The 26,759-nt window shown below is 40.3% G+C and overlaps 1 protein-coding gene across 12 annotated transcripts in view; it reads left to right on the top strand.

Moving 5' to 3' along the window:
- Positions 1-26,759, top strand: part of rap1gapb (RAP1 GTPase activating protein b) — an 86,409-nt gene that overhangs the window by 16,961 nt on the left and 42,689 nt on the right. For 9 of the 12 annotated variants that reach the window (XM_040116088.1, XM_040116094.1, XM_040116087.1 and 6 more), the window contains one exon: positions 22,890-22,925. The exons of the other annotated variants lie outside the window; for them this stretch is intronic. In XM_040116088.1, the coding sequence (XP_039972022.1) occupies positions 22,923-22,925 (3 nt within the window). In that variant the 5' untranslated portion in view covers positions 22,890-22,922. The remainder of the gene's footprint in view (positions 1-22,889; positions 22,926-26,759) is intronic. 12 annotated transcript variants of the gene reach the window in all.

The following is a 26,759-nucleotide window of genomic DNA, read 5'->3' as shown; positions in this document are numbered from 1 at the left end:
CTCTGCGTACGGCGAGCTGCCATGTGTTGGGAGCGCTCCAGGTCACTTCCTGTGGTGTTTGAAAGGGCTGTAACTGGTATTTGTTGAGACTATGCTTCAGTACTGAAATTACCTTGACAAAGAGGAGATACTCATAGAGGTTTTAGTGCACAACCTTAGAGACCTGTTCAGTGGTTTGTGAGGTCTAATCCTTCATGCATTTGTCTTTAGATAGAGGGTTTTCTGAACCCCATATCAGATGGATTGTCTCATTTCTTTCTGAATTGGCTTTTTCATTTAAGAGTTTAACACAATGAACCACTGCTTTTGCCAAGATATTTATAGAGGATTCAGTGAAGGGCGTTAAAAGCTGCTTTTCTACTTCTTTTGTGTTTTTTCATCAAGTGGTAGTAGTGGTTTAGAGTGCAGATGAACTCCTGTGATCCCCTACATTAAATGTAGCATCTCATTTATTGCTTCCCCTACTTCTCTTTGTATTTCTCAGTTTGGCCATTTTATGATCTTGAATTTTTTTTATTTGGAAATCATATTGACTTTATTTATATTCTGTTGCTTCTTTTTTTTTTTTATTTGAGTAGATGTATTTTGTATTATACTGGCTGTAAAATTGTTTGGGTATCATGCAAGCCTATGTACACCAGACTTAATTTGAATGAGACATACAGTAGATAAAGAAAATAATCCTCTTAACCTTTTTGTCTCTTGTCTCGTCTCTCATCACCTGTACCTTTCTGTTACTCCATCCTGCACTGCAGCCATCTGCCGTATGCAGAGTTTTGACAACCTACCAAGTTTCACATTATTTCCAGTAATACAGGCGAGTGCCTCTATCCTTGTGTTATCGACAGTCAGGGCAGTGCAAGCCATTTCAGTAAACAAGAAAGCAATCTGTAGTGGTTATCTGTGTACTCCAGTTTGAATAATTCATGACTTGGCCTACTGTCAGGTCGAGTTGCAGTGCAAAAACTGTAATCTGTGTGGAGACTGTGTTACATGAAAATGACAGTTTTTGTGTTGATTTTCACAACAAGGTGAAGGACACAGTTAAAAATCATGGTGTTATTTTAAATATTATGTAATGCAAGTGAAGTTTTGAATGAAACTAGCATAGTTCAAACATTTTCTTGCCATATCTTTTGAAGACAGCATCTACATTCCTGCTGCAGCAACTATTGTATGTGAAGCAGGTTAAAACAATATCCTCCTTGTTCAAGTAATAATGTTTGCCATATAATACTGTGCTATATAAAACATGGAAACAGTGGTTGTAGGGATGGAAAATAGACCAATTATGACTCTCTCTCTCTTTTTTTTTAAATTTACTAATATATCATTCATGTCAAGTATTATTTACTGTATATCATATAATTTTCAATAAATAAATTGTCTGACTCCGGTATAAGTAAACTGAAAATCACTAGAACAACCAGTGACTCCCAACCATACATTTTATCAACCAGTGAGTCCACAATCCAGTCCAGATGTCTGAGATCTTTACTTAGTCATACTTACAAACATAAAAGTGAGTCAGCATGAGAAAAGAAATGGTGTGCTTTCATTAAATGTATCATCGTCACAATTAATGTGACAATTTGTTGTGATATGAGGTCATATCATTCAGCCCTGCCCTGTAAACAAAACATCTTTGTACATCTTGGTATATCTCTATGTCTTTGTAATGCGTGTTGTAGCTTTCAATTAAAATCTTATGTGCCCAAACAGAAAATTAGCAGACATGAGACTCAAATGCTTTTCAATCGCTCTTTCCCTTCCAGAGGTGACCGATGTGTCCACTGGCCAGACTCCTTAAAAATATTTATATCAGACGATCAAGCTTTGGAAGTGGGTCTGCATTTTCTTTCCAACGAAGTCGCGGATTATTGTCGATACATTTGGCTAACTGACGTGACTGTTGGGTAATTTTGTAAATTGGAGGCTGGCTCTGCAGAGGGGGGCAGCTATTTCACACACAGCGGTGTCGTCTTGAGAGCTCCTGTGTGCAGGGTTATGACTGATACCCAGCATCCCTGTTTTCATATTTTCTGTGTTGACCTTTCTCCGTGTTCTTCCCCCTCCTCCTCGGTTTTTCTGAACCGTGGGTCAAGAAACGATGCAGTAAGCAGTGGTAGCAGAGGGTCTAACTCATAGCATGAAATGACAGATAAGCCTGTCAAGAGGGGGGTGCTGAACGTTCTGTGCTACATTTCTCAGTGCAGGGTCACATAAATTGTCTGTGTATTTCTGTGGAATCCCAGTTACAACAGGCAAGACACAGCTGAACATGGTGGATGGGATTATGTTTGTGAAATGCAGCTATAAAGAGACAGCAAGGCCTCACCAGGGAAAGAGACTGAGACATTCAACAGGTTTGATCTTATTGGTCACACAGACATCTTATTTGCTCAGACTTTCTCATAAACACACACACACACACACACACACAAACACACTGTACAGTACCTACTTGCTCCAAATTAAACATCAATATCCAGTTTTTCCACCGAATAACAAGCAATAATCTCTATGATCACTTAATACGTCTTTGGTAATTGATATTTACACCATTTCAGTCATAAAATGATCAAATTTCAATAAAGCTAACTTTTACATACACGTGAAAAGCAATATCCGAGAAATCCCATGTGGAAATTGGGGGAATAACTAACATATATCTTAAATTAACCAAAATTTTTCAATTGTGCCCATGAAAATAAAAATTCAGTTCTCTCAAGCAATGTCTAATAAAGCCTTGCGGTGAATGGCATCACTCTGATAATTCACCAGTATTGCCAGAAGCCCACAGGGGCCCCTCATGACTCTGAGCTAAACTCATTACAGGCTTCACTATGCAATGTTATGGCTTCTCTGAGGAATATTGCCTGCTCCAAAAATCACCCACTCATTTTTGTTTCATGGATTGCCATCTTTTACTGTTTTCCTGATAGGCAGATTGCAGAACCTTGCATCATTGTGAGCCACACTCTAAGCAAATAAAGAGGACATTCAAAAAAAAATCAAAAGGAAACATAGTAGATGTAGTTATTCCTAATACTCAGGAAGGTAATAATAATAGCATCAGTTGAACAGAGATTTTCCAGCTTTTTAGAAGGATCGGAAATTGACATTTTTAATATTATTTGGGAAGTAAGGTGGTCGAGAGTAGGAATAAGTCCTTCCACTGGACATAAAAGGAGGTATCCCTCCCTACTGAAGTGCCCATGATCTGCTTTATTAGTCACCTACAGGCTCTTAAGTCTCCCTGGTGACGTGCAGCATCATACTGTACACAATTACACAAGTGCCTAATTACAGTGCAAAGGCTCTAGTCCAAATTGAGAGTGGGGCGTTTGAAATGATCACAATTACCTTTAATTGACTGCTTAATTTACTGTTGTGTAGTGCTTTGTCTGCCTCACACAATGTGGGCACGCCACAGAAAATTTTAAGTAATCACAATGTATTCTGGGTGAGATGGGTTTCTACAAATTCTTGACCTGCTCGCTCCCACTTAAGGAGTCTCTATCTCAGACTGGTTACTTGAGTCGCTGGAGAAACGTATTAGAGTTTAAGCAGCAGCGTGGATTCCCTGGAGGGTAAGTGCCAAGCTGAATTTGATGAGGGCAAGTTAAAACAAATAACGTTTGTGTTGAATCACAAACACGTGCAGTGAGACGCCGGCCTCTCTGGGGAGGGCAAGAGGAAAGAGGAGATCTCCGTGGGGAGGAGTGTGAAGTCAGTATTAATTCAAGCTCTTCTACATGTTCTGTGAGGAAGTATGTTTATTTTGAGTGTAACAATATATTTTAATATGAAAAAGGCAATTACAGAAAGAGAGGATAATAATATTTAAAAAAAAACACATGTTAAAACAACATTGTTTACTTGAAAGGCTCTAAATGAAGATCAAGGTAGTAAATATACAATTCAATTATAGGAGAAGGAAAAGCAGTAGGTTTTCAGGCTTGATTTTTAAAATCTCCGTGGTGTTTGCCCCAATGATGGGGTGAGGTAAAGTATTTCACAGCAGTAGAGCAGGGTAAGAAAATGCTCTGCCAAAATGTGGGATTTCTTACTAATCCTTCGAATAAAGAAGGCCTGCATCCTGTGATCTGAGTGTTCATGGGGAAATAAGGTCTGAGGAAGTTCTGCAAAATAGGGAGGTGCTGATCGCTGAAGAGTTTTGTAAGTAATAAGTAGCGGTTTGTTTTCTGACCTGGATGAAATAGGAAGTTAAGTGAAGTGAGCAAAGGATTAGATGGAGTTTTTTTTTTAATGAGTGGAAGGCCATATTACAATAGTCTAGTCTAGACGAAATGAATGCATGAATGAAAATGTCTGAATTGTGTTGACTGTAAAAAATTGGGTGAACTCAGGCAATGTGGCATAGGAGGAGGTGATGCTGATGTTTTTATAGGAGAAATATAAGAGAAAAGTCACAGGTATTTGACAAGCTGGATGGATATTTTTTTTAGCCCAATAGTCATTTCTGTTTTGTCTTTGTTTAGGTGAAGTAAGTTATTTGACAAGCCAAGATCTAACTGTATTCGAACAGCGATCGTGTTTGAAGGCATCATGTATATCTCCAGGCAGGATGGGAATATCACTCAAAATGGAAGTTTACACTCAGTTGATGGGGGAAGTTGCCTAGTGGGGAGCATGTACAATGAAAAAAGCTTTGGTCCTGAGACAGAGCTTTGGGGTACCCCACATATAGGGGACTTGACAATCAGAGAATAAGCTGTCGTCGATAACAGCTTTATCTATTCATACAGCGTTAATCTCGGCTCCCTTGCATATTGCTACTCTGAGGGACGTACTGTACCGTACAGACCATGTGTGTTGGCATACTGCTGTAAGATTTATCTTGTTGCATGCAATTGCCTGTCGAGATGTATTCCAGGCTCATGGAATTACAATCATTTGCATGAAGCTCCTTTGTTTAAATGGTTACACTGCTACTCCGTTGACTCACTGCTCTTAAATACCGCTCTTTTATTCAGGGACCCAGTCACCAAAGATGCATTGAATTTAAATTTAATTTAATCCTGCATTTCTCGTCCCCTTGTCTTTGATGTGACCTTCTATTGCCCCTCATCCATCATTCCAAAAGACAGACACCTCGGATAGGCTTTGGTTCCTGTCTGAGAGGGGGGGGAACAGAGAGGTGGTTTTTCATCCCGGGGTTGAAGAAGAGATGGAAAATGACTGAGTCCTCTGACACTCCTCTTCCTCTCTCCCTCTAAATTACAGGACTGCTAGCACCAGAGCTTCAGCGTTTGAATGCTGTTTCTGAACAGAAATTGATAAGGCAGTATTGAGGGTAGGATTTGTGTTTCTGAAAAACTGTACAGTGTATATTGCTTTATCATAGTGTCCAGATGGACATCTGTGTCCCTTAGTTATCTATAACAGCTGGCACTAGGTTGGCTATTGTTACAAATCTCGGCGCACTGAATCCTATTTTGTGTGTGTGTGTGTGTGTGTGTGTGTGTGTGTGTGTGTTGAATTTTGATAAGGATGTTTTTTTTTCTTATCTACCGAGTAAAATCACGTTTCCTTGTGCAAGGATGTTATGAAATTCACATTATGCTCTGTTGAAGCATTTTATTATATTTCTGAACCTGATATAATAATTACTATCATACTTACAGGTACCATTGTTTTTCAAATAATCAGATGCCCTGTGGAAATACATTTCGGAGCATATATTCATGAACCCTCTTCAGAGGAGTCCTGTGACGCGTATTTGGCTTTCAAGCCTTTGGTTGATAAACGTTGTCCCAGAGAGTGTGTCACAGCATGTTGCCTCCTCATAGGAACAAGCTTAGCAATTCCCAGCTGGAGTTTTGGGGGGCCCTCAAAGGGTCGGGGCCGCAGTGGGGAATGGACATTGGCAGTGCCATCAGATTTGGTGAAATGCCACAGTGGGAACAAAGGCGAATGAAAGAGCCCTGTTGCCCTTTGATGCCGCAGCTGAAATCGAGGGCTACTGCCAAGGGGCGTAGAGGAGGATGAACACAGAGATCATGCTGCACACTCTGGCACAAAGCACATTCCCTCACCTTCAGCAGCTGTTTCACGCTGGCACGTCTCAGGGTTGTAATTTGTGGAAACACTGTTATTGTGTGGAGAAGGCTCGCACATGTTCATGCCCACATAGCAGAATTTCTTTCGAGCATGTTTGTGTATGTGCATGCTTGTCCGCAATACTTTCAAAGTGGTTAATATTTGCTTAAAGAGATTTAGCAGAGAAAATATTTAGCTTAGATTTGGGTATGTTAAATTTGAAGTTGCTGTATTTCCATCTGTCCCCCTGTTTTATGGGCAGTTTGGGATTAACACGTCACAAGAATTAGTTCTGATTGGCTCCAGGAAGCTTCATTTGATCCGGCCCCTGCCTAGAAAGCCTCCACTGACCTCAAGTTAATCTCATATGAATTCAATGAGCTGATATTGTTTTGCCCGTGAGGATGTAGTTCTCCTTCGATAGATTCCCTTAAAATTATTATAAATTATTGTGGCTTCAACATTACATCAAATGGAGAAAAAAAAAAAACTGTTGACGTTGTTTGCAGTAACTTAGATATCGAACTGTAATTTATCATGACTCGTACTGTATGGTGTCTTTAGAATGACTTTGCAATGATGGATTCACCTAAGGCCCAAGTGAATCCTGTATCGGAGCCCGCAACTGCTGCTGCTGCAGCTCTCTAAATGCGCAGTGCAGTTCATTGTCTTGTGGGGTCCCGTGTTGCTGGGAGACAGTGCCTGCCATGCTTTCGGCCGCTCTGTACGGGATGACTTCCTGTCAGGCAGGCTGGTCAGAGTCTGGGGTTTCTGCCTCAAACAGTGGTGCTGCCAAATTTAAAAGTGTTCATAATTAGTTTCATTTGACTCACAGTGCATTCCATATCTGTTGAGCACAGCGAAGACAAACAAAACATCTAAAGCAAATAACATCTGATTGTTTCCCAAATGGGGCCGCTGGACAGTGTCAGTCTGAGCTGATCAAATCAAGTGGGTATCTTCTAGAGTTACGGTCTTTTTTTGTTTCGATTTCCCGCCAACTCTTGAACACCCTGTTGTAGTCGTGCTAGGGTAGGATCATTCTGGTGCCAGTGCAGAGTGCAGGAATGATGAACTCAAATAACTCTGTCAAAGTATGGGTTATCATAAATGATTATTATTCTGGCAATCGTCACTTTTTATTAAAGCGCAAGACCATGTCATCAAATCGCTTCCCTTTGTCCTTTTGTCTGGTGAACGGTTCAAAACACCCAAAGATATTGACTCTATAATCCTCACACTCATCAGGTTGAAACTTGAGAATTTTTAGATTTGCTTGTAAGCTGTCTAAAAAACTTAACAATTACCAATATAGTAACAGAAATACACCTGGCGTTTCAGCCTGAGGCATGTGAATGTTGTACTGAGACACACTTGAAAAAAATGTACCCTACTATTTGATACTTTAGGACATAATGAGCATACAGTATTTATACACTTGTTCTTCTACGGGGACGTAGAATGCTTTTTCTTAAAAATTCATTTATTTTAAAAACTGTTCAGTATTTCGGGCACTTCCAGATAATCTGATCACAAAATGTGTCCTTTCCTCTGACATTCTTTCCCCTTCTCCTAGATACATAAATGTCATTATGTTGCAAAGTGACAGGTAATTTGCATAGAACCAGCCTCCAATTAAGTTTTACATTCTCAGATGCCACGAAGAGAGGAAACAAACAAAAGCTCTTGTCTGATGGACAACTTTACTTTAATGACCTCCTCTTTCTCTTCACAACCACATTCTTTTGAACTGTGAGCATATGGTTTTGCGAATGTCTACTCTTTCCTTGTGGAAGTGGAAGTGTAAGAAGTTTTAATCTGGTGGCAGATGCAGAGGGGGGGAAACTACAAACAGCCATTGCAGGTCACGTCGAGGTTTTTGACGGTGGACAGGCCCTGAGGTCTGAATGGATGATTACTTTGATGAGGCTGCATGATTAGGAGTCTCTCCCTGCCTCCTCTTGGTGCCTGTCTCACCCTCTCATGTGGATAAATCAAAGTCAGCCCCTAACTGAGTCTCTGCTGCTCCTCTGTCTGCAAAGTCATTAATCCAAGGATGTGGCCTACGGGGGTTTCTACTCCTGCTTGACTCAATAATTGTTACATGAAAAATAAGCTTAGTTTCTCTCTCCCTCGCCTTTTCCCCAACTCACCACATCTGTCTTTTATTTGTTCTAATAGGCTTCTGCTCCTAGTTTTCACCCCAGAGGATGAGTTACGTGTCCTGCTGGGCTTTTTCAGTGGGATTGTGTGTGTGTGTGTGTGTGTGTGTGTGTGTGTGTGTGTGTGTGTGTAGCAGCACTGTAAATTGCTATGCTGCACCCTCACTCTGTGTTGCTCTAAGGGCACTTTTACAGAATCTCCCACTCCGTTGTGATTTGCGACATCCTATTTCTTCTTTTTGTCTCCGCTCCAACATGCTACCTCATGAGTGTAAATGAGGTTGAAGAAGCCAAAGTAGGAATAAAAAGCAACTGGGTTGAGAGAGAAGAGAGACAGAGGAGAAAAGAAAGAGGAGATATCTATATATCTATATATACAAATAGATATATAGAGATATATCTCCACACCCCTGTTGCCGAGGGTGTGGAGGGTGTGTGTCTCAGACACACACCCTCTTTCTTTTCTCCTCTGTCTCTCTTCTCTCTATCTCCCAAATGTTTTTTACTGTGAAGCCCCTACCTCCCTCCGCTTCCTCTGTTATCGTGGCCCGGAGAGGAGTTGTGAAATTCATGACACTCAGATCTGGAGGGGCTGGGTGATGGAGGACGAGAATACTCTCCCGAGTTCCTGCTGGAATCTGTCTGTCTTTGATGAGCGAGTTATACAATTTCAGCACCCCTGATAATCTCGCTCTTGCAATTTGTGGCAGAGAGAGGGAATCTCAATTGTTGCATTTGGTTATGGAACAGTGGCTGCCTCTGCAGTGCCCGTTTCTGCTCCATAACCTTTTAACTATACTGACCAGTAGCGTGTGCACAACCTGAAATGGAATAATGGATAATGTCATGAAGATAAAGGGAGATAAAATCTTAATACTTTGTCCTCTCTGTTCTGCTCTGGCTCTTTTTTTTTTCTCTCCGCGGTGTAACTCATCCTAGGCGGTACAATCTGTTGCTTGAAAGGCAGAGTCTGTCTGCTTAAAATTCAAAGTTCTCTGTGTCAAACAAAGGTTTCAAACAGCCCCTGAGACACTCAGCAGATTGAGAGGATGAAAAGTAGTTCGTCTAGCCAACAGCGAGAGGTAGTCTTGCTCCAAGACAACTTAATTAGACTTTTGCCTTCCTTTTCAATTGGCTTCCTCTTTCCTGTTTGGCATCCTTACATTAAACCCTGCCTACAGTGAGCATGAGGATTATTCAGTTTCGTAGGGACTGGTGAATACTTTGTGCCATTTCTTCATTAGAAATTTGGAGGTTGCTCTTAAACAGCCTTCAAAATACAACTTAAGGAAGCCATTGCTTTAAAGCGGTGCTTTTTGAAGCGGAGCAAAGGTGCAGTTCATCCTGCATAAAGTTCAACAAAAAGGGAGCGGAAACATGGTTGCGGGCATTTCAGGCCAGTGAGGCAGAGTCTGTTGTCCTTGCGATCTTGTCAGGGGTGTAGTTGTGCGCACAGCTGGTAAATATTTAATGCCTGTGTCCTTCTTTGCTGTTTCCACAGGGGAGGAACTCTATAACTATGTAGTAGCTCATTAGTCCTTAAGACCCACATAAGAGGTGTTACTGCGCTTGGCGGTTTACTGACTTTTATCGCCAGGAGAGAGTGTGGACGTTTGGACGGCTACTCTATAGGAAAATGTGTTTGTGCTGAACCTGCAGTATATCAGCTACTGTACGTTCAGGTAGCGGATCAATGCAGCAGTTGGTTGTAAGTGTCAACTGACTATTTTGTAACCACAAGATGATCAGGAGCCCTTTGTGTTTATTTAGCCATGCTGGCGGCATGGCTACAGGGGTAGCAATAGCCATCTTTCCGTCAGTCTGTCTGTCGGTCGGTCCATCACTTTAGTCCACGTTAAATGATCTCAACGACTATTGGCTGGAATGGAATGAGCCCTACTTACTCTGGTGATCCCTTTTTTTACTTTTCATCTAGCGATCTATAAACTCTTGTTTGCACATCAGCTACCATATGTCAGGTGGCGAATGAAGGCAGTCATCTGTTGTGAGTGCTGTAACATCAACTGCAGTGTGAAACACAAGACTAGCAGTAAGCCCCTGTGTTTTTTGTCTATACTGTATCATCTTTCTTTGTCAAATACTATGTTGTAGACAAAAAAATGAATGCTAAAATGTTAGTAATTAAGTTCCATCCCACAGTTTATGTTTATGCATTTCACTCTCCGTGTTCTTCTTTTCTCCCGAGAACATATTTATCATTTTCTGCTAGATGTTGTGTCTGGGTAACGAGCTCCTTTACCCTGTGTTGTAACTCTGTGTCTTGCTCTGGCGGTGATTTGCGAGCATAAATATTTATCTACTATTGCAACAACAGTGTTGGAGGGTGGACCGAACCCCATCTCATAGAGGGCAGCCTCTCATTACTGCCCCATTCCTCCCATTGCCAGTCAAGTCCTCAAAGTCCAGGCTGACCTGCTTCAGAAGAGCTCTCTAGCCAGCGTGCCACGTCTCGTGAATGAAACCTGTGGACATAGACTAATTACACCAAACTGCCCTTTCCCCTTCACCTGCCTCACAAAAATTACTCTGGGTATATAGCTTTTCTTCTCTTTCCACATCTTCACGAAGGACTTCTTTTGAGAGACACAGGGGAAAAGCAACAGTGAAAAGAGCTCTTGAAACTACATTACCTTAGTGACAAAAACAAGGTTGTCAGCAGAAGTCTGGCTCGGGAGAATCATTCTGCTAGAGACATGAAATTTTAGTACCATTATCAGGACAGGCTGGCTGGAAAGCAGGAGCAGCCAATTGTGCCCACTTTGCCTTAAATAAAAAAAAGGGATCTGACTGGGGGAGGATGCTAATTTTTGCCTGTGGACTGTAACGAGAAAGTACATTAAAATACTTTTTCAGTACAAAAAAAATTGCATAAAAAGCTGTCAGATAAATGAGAACTAAAAGTATATGAAAAGCATGTATGAGCATGAAATAATGTGGAAATCACAGAATTTGCAAACTGTCCTAATGGTTCCAAACAACCAAATTCTAAGAGACTGAACCACCTCCTCTGAGACGAGATCCTCAAAAGTTATTGCGTTCCGACTCAAATATATTTGATGTCAGCCCCGAAGTCACGACCCAAATATACCCAGATATATTCTGATAGATTTCTGTAAATCTATCACCTCAACTCGCAATACATTTATTTGTCCCTAACCAGCTATTTAGGCCTAGTGAATATCAATAGAAGATTGACTGAATAGTCAGATGTCAGAGGACAATCAGTATCAGTATCAATCAACAAAAGGAGCTGAAGGACCTTGATGGGGACACTGTGGATATCCATGGCACATTGCTGCGTCCTCTCCTCTAAGCCTCTGATTTGATTTAGAGCCCGTGTCTGGCCAGAGTCCAGTCAGAGTGAATAGAATCACAAAATGTCGACTGGGGAGTCATCGGGGCACCCTGACATTAGCACTTATGTGTAGGGGGACAAGAGGACAATCAATGAACTTGAACCAGACAGGGCACGGAAGGATACACAGTGCCATCATGGCAGAAACTTCATGATTTACTCAGATAAACAGTATATAAGACAGGCAGGAGAGAGGGCAAGGAGGGGAGAGGAGAGGAGAGGGGAGCATGCAGAGAGCTGAAAAGGAGAGGAAAGAAAATGAGAAGAGACAAGAAGAAGGTGAAATCAGAGGTGATGTGAAATTGATATATCCCTTTCCACTTAGCCTGATGTAGGTGTCATTTGACACGTCTCGTCATTCGATTTATTCAGGAAGTTCAAGGGAAATTATGTTGATTTCAGTGGTAAAGTGTCTTTCTCTGTTCTTTGATCAAAATGCAAAATGTTTTAATGTCAGTTAGAGGGCTAGAACTGCTAAGTTGAAACATGTCAGGTAACATGAGAGGCTTTTGCATATACATCAGGCGATAATTTGCTTCGCCGCCATTTCGGTCCGACCCCATTTCAGCGGTTGCTGTCATCTAAGATGTGGACCTGGCAATTCGACAGCAAACTAATATAATGCCGGACAAAATTACAAAGACTGTTTTGGCCCACTCAGATGGTGACACTCAAAAATGCCCTGTTTGCTTTGAAGTCACCAGGCTCAAAACTTACACTCCAATGACAGTCAAATTAAAGTGGAAACAAGTGTGCCAAATTAGCATCTGACGTGAGCTGGCATAGCACCTTGGCAACTCCAGCCCAATGCAGACTCTGCCAGATCACGGAATCCTCCTAAACGGTATAGAGAAGGAATGAAATCAATCCTGAACATTGCCAGCATGCCCCTTTTTATAAAGAGCTAAAATAAAAAATTTAAACTTTATATTTAAGAATGTTGCTTAATATTATACATAAATGATTAAACTATCACATTATAGCTTACGTTTATTGTCTGCTGCCTCTGTCATGCCAGTGTCTCTACGTGAACTAGATGCTCGATGTCGAATCCTTAGTCATTTTCAAAATCCATATACTCTGCTGTATTGTGCTTAAAAAAAAAAAAAGTCAACTACAGTAGAGTTGTATGATTTGTTGATTAATCAGTGACTTCCTCCACATAAAAGTAATGGTACCTATTTTGATCGTTAATTAATTTAATACTCTTTTTACAAGTGAAAGTGCCAGTTTCTTAAATGTGGGGATTTGACGTTCTTCTTTGTTATTCATAATAGTAAACTGAATATCTTTGAGTTTTACATTTTGTTGAATAGAGCAAGCTATTTGAAGACATCACCTCGGGCTGTGGGAAATTACAATGGGTAATTTTTTCCCCCTATTTTCTGACATTTATTAGTCAAAATGATCCATCGAGAAACTCATTGGCTGATCAATCAATAATGACATTAATTGCGAGTTGCAACAAAGCAGACAGGAAATCCTGTCTTTTCCCTAACCTTTCTGTGTTGTTACCGCTACACGCTTATGTTCCACAACAACCATTCTTGAGCAAAGAGTGATTCATATGATCACTTGCCAGGGCTGAACAGCAGGGGGAAGTTGCCTTCATCAGACATGGATAGGAAATTTAAGTATTTTGTGCTCTTTTCCTGCTGGAAATGAGACAGAATTAGTCAGATAAACAACAAGAAATCATCCTGTTTGTTTTTAGGATGACGGGGACGACAGGGCAGCCGGACACCCCTTTCCTCTAATCTGGCAGAGATGGGAGCTACTTAGTCAGAGAGCACAGAGGAGACACAAGGAGGGAGGGCTGGGATGTGTACACACATAAAACACTCTCAGACAAAACACACACGTTCAATGAGGGCTGAGACACGGAGGGAGGAGAGAGGAGAAAGAGGTAGAGGTGTAAAAAGAGAGGGGAAGTGGTATGTTTGATATTCTGTAGCCCCGTGTTGTGAATGGCACTGCTATCCTGCGTACCCCTGGAAAGTCTCACCAGCCGTTCAGCAGGATGCCTCAGAGGAAAAGGAGCTTCACATTTGGAGCCTACGGAGGGTAAGACAATGGAGAATTGATTTACTCTGAGAGTTTGCCACCCTTTTCTCCTATGACAAAACTACAGGGCAGTATTTGAGCACCTGTTGCGTCGCGTTACCAGCCCGTCTGACTCTGTCACAGAGGTGCGGTGAGAGGAAGGCGTGACACTGCTCTCGGGAGTTGCACGGCACCTGCTCAGCCACCGCAGAACTGGACTGCCAGCACAGTGAACTCCTCCTCATTCACAGCTTTGACCGTTAATAGGCAATTACTGTTGAGATGCCGAAATAATTAGATCAGTGCATTGATGTGTGAGGCCACGCTGGTCTGACAGTGCAGACTACTCAGAAAAATACCCTAAATGTATGATAGTGAATAAAAGCAATGTACTGGTAGCAAATTTGTCAGTCCATTAGTGATAAATACATGAATCCAAAAATTATCAAGACATAAGGGGATTTTTTAAATTACCACTAAAATGCTTTTCCTCTGGGTAAAACAAAGACATAAGAAATGCTTCTCAGAAAAACAATAAAACGCTCGGTATACCGAGTTATTGTGAGATTATGGATTCAATTAAAGGCTTATTTAGGTAGTGTATCACTCTGAGGAAAGCAAAAGGGAGCCATTAGCAGCATCTTCACTTTGGTGGTAGTGAATAACTTAAATATCTCATCAGCATGATTGAAAGAGGGATATAAAAAGGAAATTATCTTTAGCAGTCACAACGTGAATCTTTCAGATTCAAAAATACTTTGGTTTATGAGCAAGGAGCCGCTCACCTACATAATGCATTAGAATTCAAGAGCCAAAGAAATCACTTGTGAGCTCTGCCAAGTCTGCCTAGAAGACACTCATGAGACTCAATTTGACATTTCTGTCAGGTTGAAAGCTAGCCTATGAGCACAGGCAGATATCGCCGACGAATCGTGAACAAGGAAGCACAGTATAGGGCACGGAAAACAACATTTTTGTAGGAGCAACAACCACTTTGCACCAAGATATGCGATGAGATTCCAGGAATATGCGGTCCAAAATAAAAATGTAGCGGAAAGAGAAAGTTGTGTTTTGTTAATCTGTCTTGGTTTTAGGTAATTGGGTCTTTGTTGTCACATCACCTCCGTTTCTTGTAAATTACCCTAGTACCCTGACAGGGTTTTTGCTCACCTAGAAACTGGACACTGATAAGCTCTTGATATCGACTCGAGTATTGGGTGTCAGACAGTCAAGGTCAACCGGATGTGACTCTGGTTAATTGGAAGTACTTGCTTCTGTGGACGACGCATCATTGATACTGTGATCTGTGATCTGTGATCTGTGAGCCTGGAATTGAGGTTCAACAAGGTCTCAAACAACAACAAAAATTTCTGGCTGTTAAGGTGCTTGGACTATCTCGTTAGTTCTGTTTGTTTTTAGTGGAATATATTTCTGAGCTGAAAAATCATGTGAGGAATGTTTTTTTCACCTACAGTGATAATTGGGGATGGATTATGGCCATTTTCCTCATTATGCATGAAATTGCTTTTGGGCAATGATTCTGTTGCTTAATTCTGTCGTCTTCTGAATTAAATATCTGCACTGTTCCTGTTAAAGTTATTTAAAGCTGCATTGATCGATATTTTATACTGACAATAGATTAGTGTAATATGTGTGATGTTAAGGGGGCCGGAGTAGTACAGTGTGTTTTTTAGCAGCTTTCAACAACAATTTTGCACTTATGGCTGGCGATTTAACTGTTTCGGTTCACGCTCACTCTTCTCATCAGCCAATTTCCAGTTGCAGCAGCCAGTCACAATATTTACATTAAAAAGCTGCACTCACAACTTGCAAAGCATCAAGCAGCACAAGAACAAGGTTAGTGACAGACCATCAGTCTATCAGCTAATCCATGACCATAGAATTTAGAGAAGAGAAATGATCAGCTAAAGAGATTTTCTGTCAGGCGTCTCAACAGATACCAAAGATTAGCTTTGGTATCTCAAATGTCAGTGTAATGTTGACAGCTTGTTTCACTCCTGGCAAGTGGACATAAAAGTCACTTAATGGAGTTTATAATGATGACTGAAGAGATTCATTGTACATTTTGAGCAACTGCAAGTGTTTTGTTCCAATGGTAGTCATCACTGTTGATGCTAACTACTGAAATCTGGGAAAGAGCTACAGTATTTAGCTGTTTAGAACAGGAAATGTATAGAGTCGATTTGATTCATTCATTAATTGCATGAGTTTTAAGGGTAGTTTGGCAGAGCACCTTTACAGCCTGTCCTGGCTCACACAGTCACATATTGGAGCAACACTACTTCACTTTGTCCCCAGAGAAGTTCTACTGGAACGGTTTGCAAGTTTGGTAGCCTGCCTATGGAGGGATTGTGTTAATTGTCATTTTCCAGACATCTATGATCCAGTCAGATAATCCTGTAGTCTCTAGCCCACTCCTCTAATCTCTAATTCATCTATCTGACATGAATTAACACTTTTGTTTCTAGAGAAGAAAGAAGCTTTTAACTTTTTCACTTTAATGTGTCAAAGAGATTTGGTTTGTTTGCAATTGTCAACTAAATTTGTCTCTGTTGTTAAAAGCTTTGTTGTTGAGAAACAGTCTCTCTAGGGAAATTAATGCTTAATGAATAACACGGAAAGGATTCTCAAACACAAGTGAATGGGGCCCAGGCTTGGACCATCAAATTACTGGTCTATTTGTTTCAGGATTTGTCCTTGAAGATGATTTTGTCGCAGCAATTTCAACATACAAATTTAATGGAAATTGCTGTTATTAGATTGATAATGTGGCTGTTTCTGCAAAATCCTTGTAGACAATTGCAAACAAAAATGGATGGAAATTGGGCCCTGTTTAAGCATCAATTTGACTTTCACCTGTGCCATTTCACTTGTTGATCTGACATACTTTTAATGGCATCTAAATTGAGAACAGGCAATTTTGTGATGTGTGGATGAACAGTTATTTATAACATTGTGGATAATCCGTAAGCTTTTTCTTTAAACTTCCCACTTGTATTTAAAGCATAGGAACAAGCAGGTGAAGTCAGTGCCCCCTCAAAAGCACTCCTACACAAGCTTGAAGGCCTTGTTTGATATTAGTGACTTACCTATGTTGAGATTTGAGGTTATGATGGTCAGCCTAAAATAATAGCTGGCTGGTTCCCTGCTGTTGAGTGAAGTCAGCTTTAAGCCTGAACACAACTGGCAACTGCTCAGCCAAGTGAAAGATTAGAGGATTGTGCGCATAACCCATTGCTCTGTTACAGTGTCCCTTGAAGGTATTATACCTACCTGATGATGGTGTTGAAGAGGAGGGGGAGGGTGGGATCGTGCACATCTTTACTTTTGGACATTTTGGCTGTATTTCAGGTCTATTTATTTATTTATTTTTGTATTATTCTGATCCATTTGAGTGGCTGTAGCTATCTGCATCCAGATACAAATACATTTAGTGAAAGAGTTTAAATTTCATTGCTTTAAGCAGCCATAATATATATCTTTTTATCATAACAACGCATCAAATGACAATTAGACAATTTGAAATGAAAGGGGTCGTTCAAAGTGATGAGCATGTAGAGAATTGTCACCTGTATCTGCAACTCCCTTCGGCTTTACGGAGCTTTATAGCGAGTTTCAGCTCAGGGATTTAGCGTTGTTTTCACTGGCAGTGAACAGCTGTTTTTTTTTTTTTTTTGCAAAAAACTCACTGTACACTACCTGCCCAACACCAAACAACAGACAGCCGCAGTTAGCAACTAGCTGGAGCGTTCAGCAGCTAAAGAGTGAGATATTATCTTCATGGGTTGGTAGAGACCAAAAACAGAGGTAAAAGTATGATGAATATATTGCCAGAAGGCCAGAAACACAACTCCAAATGAAACATGATGTTGCTCGATAACTGCTGGATGTGTAAATAAGCAACTGTTTGCTCACAAGTTCACCATATCCACTTAAAGGTGATGGTACGTCAACATCAAATATTCATGACTAAATAATCAACATCAAAATTGGGAAAAAGGTCATTATTTAGTTTAGCACTCAAAACACACAAAATTCAGTCTGTTTCATCAGGTCCGTGTGGGTGTGGTTTGATCAGATTTTATTGACGGTGACCAAATAACCACCATATGTCACCAGATTCTGATTTAGTTGTTTCTAAATCCTAAGTACATGACGTCACCTTTTTTCCAACTGAGCCCAACTAACTTCAAAACAGTGAGGAAAAAACACAAATACAGAAATGTTTCACATGAAATAACAAAAATTTTGTTAGAAAAACATTGTGTTAATGTAGGACCCCATCACTAATAGTAAGAAGCTGATTGAGAAAAGAAGTGGTCACTGACTGTAATTTTGATGTCTCTCATTTGTATTCCCTCCATGACAATTCTGTGGAAAGGCAGCTTTCTTAATGCTAATATATTCAGTCCAGATATTATATTGAGGATTTTTTTTTTTTTTAATTCTGTTGACTTGTCTGTTCAGTTATTCACATCAGTTTGAGAAGATTAAAATGTTTGTTTGCCTTATCAGGATGCTGCCAAGCTGCATCTTTTCCCAGCAGCCAACCAAGTGCTGCCTTTTTCCCCTCAAGGGGTACGCTTGTCAGTTTTACTAAAGCTGCATTCAGTTTTTATTCCAAAAAGTTTGATGGCAGCTCTTAAGTCTAAATTAACTGCTGAAATTCCGGTTCACCGCCATCTCAGTAGATGTACATACACACCAACTGGTATGAGAGTAGACTGTCTAGAAAATAGGAAAATTGTTAAAAAAAAAAAAACAACAAAAAAACACAAAAACAGTGAACTCAAGTCAATCACAGTTTGTAATAAATCATACTTTATGATTAGCCCCACAAACTGAACTTAGCAGTTCACGACAGTCCTTATTTATCAGGTCTAGCAGAGGAAGAGTGCTGATGTGGGATAATAAGTGAAGTGCTCTTGGCAGTCTTTTTCTGAATGGTAACGCTTCCGAATCCTTCCACTCAAAGAAAGCTTGATGGATACACGTACTAGCATCTCATTGATTTCTCAGAGAATATATTAGCTTATTTAAAATCAAATGATCTTACTATACTGGGAGTATTTAAGCTCACTGTAATAACATGCAGACATTAAACAAGGGAAATAAGCTCTAAAATGAGGTTACTTAGTATGTTTTTAGGTCTTGTAGTGAGACATGAATTTGAAAGTCTTGAAAACTCATAAGTTATATAAATGTAGAGCTGAAAGGATTAGTCGAACAATCGATTAGTGGACAAACAAAAAAATAATCTGCAACTATTTTAAGAATTGGTTAATCGTTTCTATAATTTTTTTTTAAGCAAAGATACAGAACATTCCCATGATCCAGCTTCTCTATTGTGAGAATTTTCCACTGCTGGGTGGACAAAACAAGCAATATGGAGACATCACCTTGGGTCCTGGGAACTTGTCATGGGCATTCGTCATTATTTTCTGACAACTTAGAAACTAAAGATTACTCAGTTAGTCAAAAAATCATTGAAAGATTAATCAAGGATAAAAAAAATAGTTTTTACTTGCATCATAATATAAAAGCTCAGTGTTGCATAGCTTTAAACTGTCATAGTAACCAAGCCCATTTTGCTACCCTCTGCTCTTTTGTGTCCGTCCTTCAGTGAGTGTCATGTGCCTCCACAGTAGATGGAGGTGTAGTTGTTTATGTGACGGTCTGTTTCTCACTCCTGACTGTTAACACCAAAACAGTGTATTGCCTGTGTCAGCAGGGGTATAATCACTAACCGTATCGCTGACTGGCAAACTAATATTTCCATCCTCAACACTGGGCAACAAACACAGCAATAGAGCAGAGCCCTCAGCAGCAACTCGCATTAGGTCGGTGTTTCCACGTCAAACACATTTTTACATTTCACAAGTCACAGGTGAATTGCACCTAATGAGAGAACCAAGTGCTAAGAGTGTGCATTGTAAGAGTGTCATTGAATAACATGTTTTGGTGTCTGACACACTGCGGTGATACTGTTTCAATTTCTTACATCACCCTTCTCCTCTTGCATACGACTTTATCCAATATTTGTACAACAGACACAAGTACTGAAATAAGAGAAAAGGGGAGGAACGACCGAGTGAGAGGTGGTGGGTCAGGTAGCGAGACACAGCTAGAGATAGTGACGGGCTAGTGAACTATAGAGCCGGCAGACGCAGAAGACAATGTAATCAGCGTGAAGACGGAGACATGCACAGATGCATAGATAAGATATGCGTAAGACACGTTCTCGGGCCCGGTCTCACCACCCGGCTCTATCCTGCCACCCAGTGGTGTGGGCACGCTATTGAAAATTGACCCACTGCTCTTTGGAGAGTAAATTAACACTAAATCCACGATATAGAGTTTATAAACGATATTTGCAGGGATCTTTTCGTACTGTCAACTGATCCCGGTCCCGGTGTAGAGTGCTCATAGCAACAGAAGTTACTTGCCTTTTCCCACAGAAAGTGAATGGCTGCCCTGTTAGACCAGATAGTTTCCTCAACTACATTTGTTTGACAGCTATAGTTTCTAGTTGTTTTCCAGATTAAGATTGTAGCACTCCATTCAAAACACATGACAAGCTTATAACACACACTGTGTTGTTATAGATTGAAATACCCAACAGTATAAAAAGTAGTCAAAATTTGCGCCACCTTCAACATATTCAACAGTAAAATGCTATTTACCCATTAAATCATCAGCAATAATAATCCAATTATATAGTATTATATCAGTCATTGGGTCATTTGTACTTTTGATACTTTAAATGCATTTCGCTTATAGGGTAATACTTGTGAGTTTTTTTTTTTTTTTTTTTTTTTGCTAAAGTGACATTTTCAATGCAAGACCTTTACTTGTAATGGAGTATCTCTATAATGCAATATTTCTACTTTTACTGTAGTAAATGATCTGAATACTTCCTCCACCATTGGCGGTGCAGCAGAGATGTGTGTCTGGGCTTGAATTCATTTTTTGAAGATGTAAAGAGAGGGGGGCATACTAAAGCTAAAACAAGGTTTTAATCTGCTCTTTAAGAAAAAAAAAAACATACACATGGTGTCAGTCTGTGCGCCCTGTTCTTGTACAATTCAAACCCTCTTTGGCATAAATAGATTATTTAAAACTGAATAAGATGTCATTCTTTGAATATGTTATGGCAGTGATAGTAAATCACATGTAAGTGTTGCCTTTGAATGCATCCCCACTCTCCCTGAGTAAATCTTACAGTAAATGGTTTTTGACATTGCCAGGAATCTCATTAATCATTTTGATTTTTTTTTTCATCATGAGACTGTGTAAAGAAATGGAATATTCAATAAGTTGTCTTTGTGTCAATGTCAAGAGATATTGTGCAACAAACGCTGGATGAATGGCAAGTTGTCATTAGACAAAATTTCCCTTCTCGAGAAATCTTGCTAAGGTCGAGAACGGTCGATTTTTATTTTTGAGGCAGACACATTACTGAAATGCCCACAGCAGTGATCCCACAAGAAGCTGAAATTGAGTCTGGCACATTGTTATTGCAGGCTAAACTTAAACCAAACTTCAGTTGCCTTTTCTTTCTTTGTCCACTTAAAGGAGACTGCCAGAAGAATGGCTTCAATGGTCTTGCTGTTGTTTTTAATTTTTGTTCTTTTACTGAGGAATGGAACAAGTGCCTGTCAGTGTGTCTGCATCAAATGGCAACAGTAATTATTTGATTGGCTTAGCCCTTTGGGAGGGAGGGATAAGCTGTGGACTGATTGTCCACAACCCAAAAGGGGCTGCTTGAAAGATTGATCCAGGTGGGAGAATCTGCTCTCTATCATTTGTGTGCAGGATGAATGGAAACGGAGCACCACAGAACTCCTAACACTCTGGAAATTTAATGCATCCACAGAGGAAAGCAGCCAAATCGCTTATTTCCCTTATCCTGGCTGCCTTTTATCTCCCATTCCCTACTTTTCTCCTCCTGGCAGATAATGTTACCTATAAAAGCCCACGCTTTGTCTTTCCCTCTCTGTCACTACTCATATCAACCCATATTTCCATGTATCAGCAACGGATCACAATTCCTGTAATTAATTCCACACACACATTCTGCACGCTTTGTCAGCATTACATGCTTTTTTTCCCTTTTCATCATATGTGATTTCTGAGTCTTCTTTTTATAGAAAAACCTGCACCTGCATCTGCCAGACGCCCCTTTCCATCTTTGAGACGATCCCACTCTGGATATACTTAGCAAGTACTGTAGCTCGCAAGCAGAGGAGTAGATAAAGGAACTGGAGGGAAGAAAAGGGATTAGTGGAGGGAGGCGATGTGGATCATGTTCATCTGGCTTCATGGAAGCACAATGTGGTGTATATCGTTGAAAACATAACGTGCACAAACCAGTATTTTTGTGTCAGCAATTGATCAAATCATCATGTAACTTGAAAGGGATCGCCTGTCTTGATGAACCCACACGAATTATTACCCAGATCTGCTGTTCCCTTCAACTCTGTGGAGGTTTACAGTGACATGCAGCTCACTGTTTTGCTTTCACAGCAGCTCCACAGTTTTTGCTGTATGCTTCCTGCTCAGCATTAAACAGTGGACAGACAAAGGTCGTGAACAGCTAGTGAACAACTGTAGTGGGGCATTTAATGGCTGAGGAGCCAGGTATTTTCCTCAAGAGTTGATGGAGAGAGACCAAATGAGAAGTAAAAGTCGAGTGAATTAAACTCATTGTTCAGGAGAACAGAAGCTTGACTCAAAATGAACACTAATGTTGCTCTGTCTACTTGAAGGTGATAATATGTCAATGGTAGTGTTTATATTTGTTTTTTCTGCCCCCAAGCTGCCAAAAAGTATAGGAACAATGGCCATTTAGCTATTAAGGCTTCTGATCAAGCATTTTCATTGGTTTGGTAAAAGCTAGGCTCATGAAAACTTCTTTTATATTAACTGAAAAAAAAAAATTACCATCAAAAGGCCTCACAGCATGTTTAATAATTCTCCAATACTTGCTGTTATTTAGTCTAAATAAAACTGAAAAAAATGCCCAGCGTTAAAAATGGAAATAAATGGAGGTAAGTCTTAGCCTACTCCAGTATAAGATTGTTCAGTATTGATGTTGGTTAGGAGGTTCACACATCTTGCCTTGTTTCACCGTCTTCAGATGTTTTTTTTTTTTAATCATCCTTCAGATAAGCATTGGATGAGAACCAACATTAATCTGCTGTCAATTTGTTTCTCTCTAGAGTTGACAAGAGCTTCTCCAGAACCAGAATCTTATGGTGAGTCCTCTCCTAACTGAAATACAACATTATCAGAGAATTTTGTTTTAATGCTTGACTGCACTCCCTTTCCAAATGTTGGGTTTCCAACTATTAAAGCATTTGAGGTTCAGGCTACAAAGCTGTTCTCCTATTCTAGATGACCTACAAATACTTCTGATTATATATCCAACTTCAATCATCCGAAAGCAGAATGACACATGACTAAAACGTCGTGCCCTAGCTCTGGAGTTAGGATTGCACTATATGTCCGTATTCATATTATCCTCCTGTTCCACCCATGTTCACTTCCAGCATTTTTTGTATTGTGCAGCAGCAATAAACAAGAAATTCTCTGTACTTGTACTGTACGGCCAATTGAGTCAGTATGAAGAGTTGAGAAATAGCTTCTGACTTCTCCACCAGTTTAATCAGTTTAATGCTTAGTCAGTGACTTGGTGGAAGAGGTATTGTAATGAAGTCATCCTTCTTCACTTTAATATTCTAAAAATCTGCTTTTTTTTTTTTTGCCCCAAAGTGGTGAAATTATGATGTCCTGACTGCAGACATAGTTAAAAAGAGGTGAAGGCTGATAAGACCTGTATTTTCAGAGCAGTAAAACCATATGCAGAGTTTCCCTCTTCCTTATCTCAACTCTCAGCTCCTAATAAGATTTTTCAAATGTGCATAAATTTTTTTTTTCTCACTTAGAAAAACCTGTCTCTACTTATGGCTTTGGACATCTGCGTTTGATCAGGATGGAGATAGTGGAGCTTGTAATGTTCCCTACTTGGCAGGTAGTCTCCCGGCATGGAGGAAGAAATGTGTGGCTGTAAATACAGGAGCAAGAGCAGATGGAGGGAGACAGGGAGCACAAGTGTGTGTTTAATACCAGCTGGGCATGTAGGGCACACGCCTCCGAGATCTCAGCCATCAAGGGCCACAGAAAGATTGATAATACAATTTTAACACAAATACTTATTTGCAATTTTTCATTTACATGAAAGTGTAGTAATGAATCCATGAGAATTTTTGTTTGTGGTGCTGTTAGTTACAGTATGTGCCTTTTTTATATTGAAGTCTATATTTACATAAGTTTGGTATTTTATTATTGATGTAATATGTAGATGTACTAATATGCACAGTTTCCTTTAGTATGGAATCAGGGCAGCAAACTTCCTCATGAACATCGGTTATCTGCTATAAGTGTCTTAGGTTATTGGCAGACTGTTTCTGTTTTGCATGGACCAGAATTGGGTATAAAACCATCCCCGAGTTGAATGAGAAATAGAAATGGAGAGAGACACAGAAATGGAGACTAAATATGAAAAACATTTTCTTAAGTATTTGTATTTCTGTGTCATATGCAGTGAAGTGTATTCCCTTTGTTCAGAGGGATTTTATCGTTTTGTTTGCAAGGCTCTCAACTAGCATACCAACAGCTAAAAAACTGTGTTGCTTAACCATTATATATCGAATGGGCTAAAGACTCATAAAAAAAAAAAAACTGAATCATAATGAGTCTGGAAAGGACAATGGGATGGTGTACTGCAGAGGGGAAATTGAAGACGCAAGGAATTCATAATGACGGTTCAGGTTTCTCTCTGTGGCAAACAGGTCTGTAGCGCATCCTAATGGTGCCTCAGGGTTGGGCTGAGCAGTTGATATCTGCGTATCCACAGCGCAACTCTCTGATTATAATCACTGAGTCATGCCAAGTGTGTATTCCATCAGTCTCTGGCTGCACTCAGATTAAAAAACGTAAGTATGAACAATATACTTAGTATTTAATAATTCATTTCTTTTTGGCAGAGGGAATGATTTCTTCTTCTCTAAATCCAGTACGCTTTGTTCCAAAATCTAATATAGTTGGATAACTTTGGAAAAAAGCTTTACAACTAAATTAGGACATGTCTCAGTTTTGTCCATGGGGGAGTTTTTTTTTGTGTGGGTCTGTCCCTCACCGCTGTTGTCACAGGAATAGCAACATGACGGTGAGATTTACGACAGCGGCTTCAAACCCCAGTGTCTGTCATTAAAAATTGGCTTTCCTGGATCCCCTGCCAAGGCCACTGCTTCAAATCAATCACATTATCCTCAACTGCCCAGTTGTAGGGGTGTGTGTGTGTGTGTGTGTGTGTGTGTGTGTGTGTGTGTGTGTGTGTGTGTGTGTGTGTGTGTGTGGATACAAACACAGAGCTCCCACGTTTTTCATTCACTCTTACCAAGCAGAATCGTCTCCGACACTTTCTGTTCGTATTGATGTAACTTGAGTACCCTTGAATCATTTGGACAAGTAGGTGCTCTTCAGGAAAGGTGAGGACACCCTTATTTTCCTATGCTGAACTGCTTAGAGCACAGTTTTCCCAATTAAACACTCATTAACTTGATTGCTCTCGATGATGGTGGTGCTTATCTTCCTCAGTCTAAAGCTCCTTCTGTGCTGCAGTAAGGAGGCCAGAATAAATGCCATGGCATTTCTGCAAGAGTTGTCATTCTGGATGTGGAAATTTTTGTCCCTAACAACTTGATTCTGCTCTAATGGGTAAAAGCCATTGAACGTTATATTACAATCAAAATTACTGTCCGTCTAGTGAAGCAGCAAATAAAGCAGAACAACGTAATCAGCATGTCTACTGTACTCTATAAACTATAAATTAAAATAATTTTTGAAATAATGTTTATTTACGGGCAGCCATTAAGGGCCCCTTGTTTGAGATAATGTAATATATTATGTATATGCAAAGCTGGAGGCACGTCTGTTGCCTTGCAGCCATCTACTCTAAGCAGCAGCAGGGTGAAGAGCCCGAGCAACCCTTTGACTGACACGAGGAGCTGGCTGGTAATGAAATGGTCCTCAGGCTGAACGAAGAGAGAGAGTGAGGCACTTCAGATGGCTGTTAATGGCCATTCTCCGTCCTAATACAGGAGTCAGTGCTATGTTGACAGAGCAAACAGGAAGACAGAGTAGTCAACTGTTGCTCAGTGGGCAGATCAAGGCTCGCATACTGATTCAGGGCATGACTTTGCTGTCATGGGGACAAACAGACTGTTAACATTTGCCGTTTTGGACATTCTGGATGGAGACATCCACTAAATGGCATATACTTGCACACCATATAAGCAAAATATTAGAGCTGCGTTCCTAATACTGTGTTGAACCCCTTATTGCTTCCTGAGCAGCCTGGGTGGCATCTTATCTCACAAATGTTCAACTGAACTGAGATCTGACAGCTGAGCGGACCACTGCATCGAACTGAATTTATTGTAATTCCAACACGCTGCTGCCGGGATATCCTGTTGTTTCGGTTTTAGCAATGAGAGCCAACGTGCAACGAAAAACACACCCAACACCATGCGACCATTACCACCATACTGCAGTATTGACACATGGCATGGGGGGGGGGTGGATAAGATCATTTTCATTGCGTATTCCTCACATAAATGCAAAGGATTCTCCAGACATGAGTCTTCTAACACCACTCGGGAGCTGGCAGGACTGGATTTCATTCAGGCAGCTTCAGTTCCCTCATCCCTCTGTCCCCACTGCACTATTACCTACTGGATGTTGTTTTTCTCACATCACAAAGTATTGGTCCCATCCTTAAATTACAGAAATTTATCACAGTTCACTCTGAGGGTAAGCGATCCCACTTTTCCACTCTGCATACCAAGTAATATCATAATCCAATGCAAAAAAAAAAAGTTTCTGTTAACTTTGTTTTTTGCTATCCAATGTAAATTCACAATCTAATCCACATAGTAACATAAAGGCAAAAAATAAAAGGCATTGCCTAGAATTTTGATTAATGTATTGCAGAGATCGTTCTTAAATAAATCACCAGCGTACTGTTT

The sequence above is a fragment of the Xiphias gladius genome, chromosome 21 (genome assembly GCF_016859285.1).
Source record: "Xiphias gladius isolate SHS-SW01 ecotype Sanya breed wild chromosome 21, ASM1685928v1, whole genome shotgun sequence".
NCBI classification, from domain to species: domain Eukaryota; kingdom Metazoa; phylum Chordata; class Actinopteri; order Istiophoriformes; family Xiphiidae; genus Xiphias; species Xiphias gladius.
Note: the sequence above shows the minus strand (reverse complement) of the source record. Positions and strands in the feature narration are given on the sequence as shown.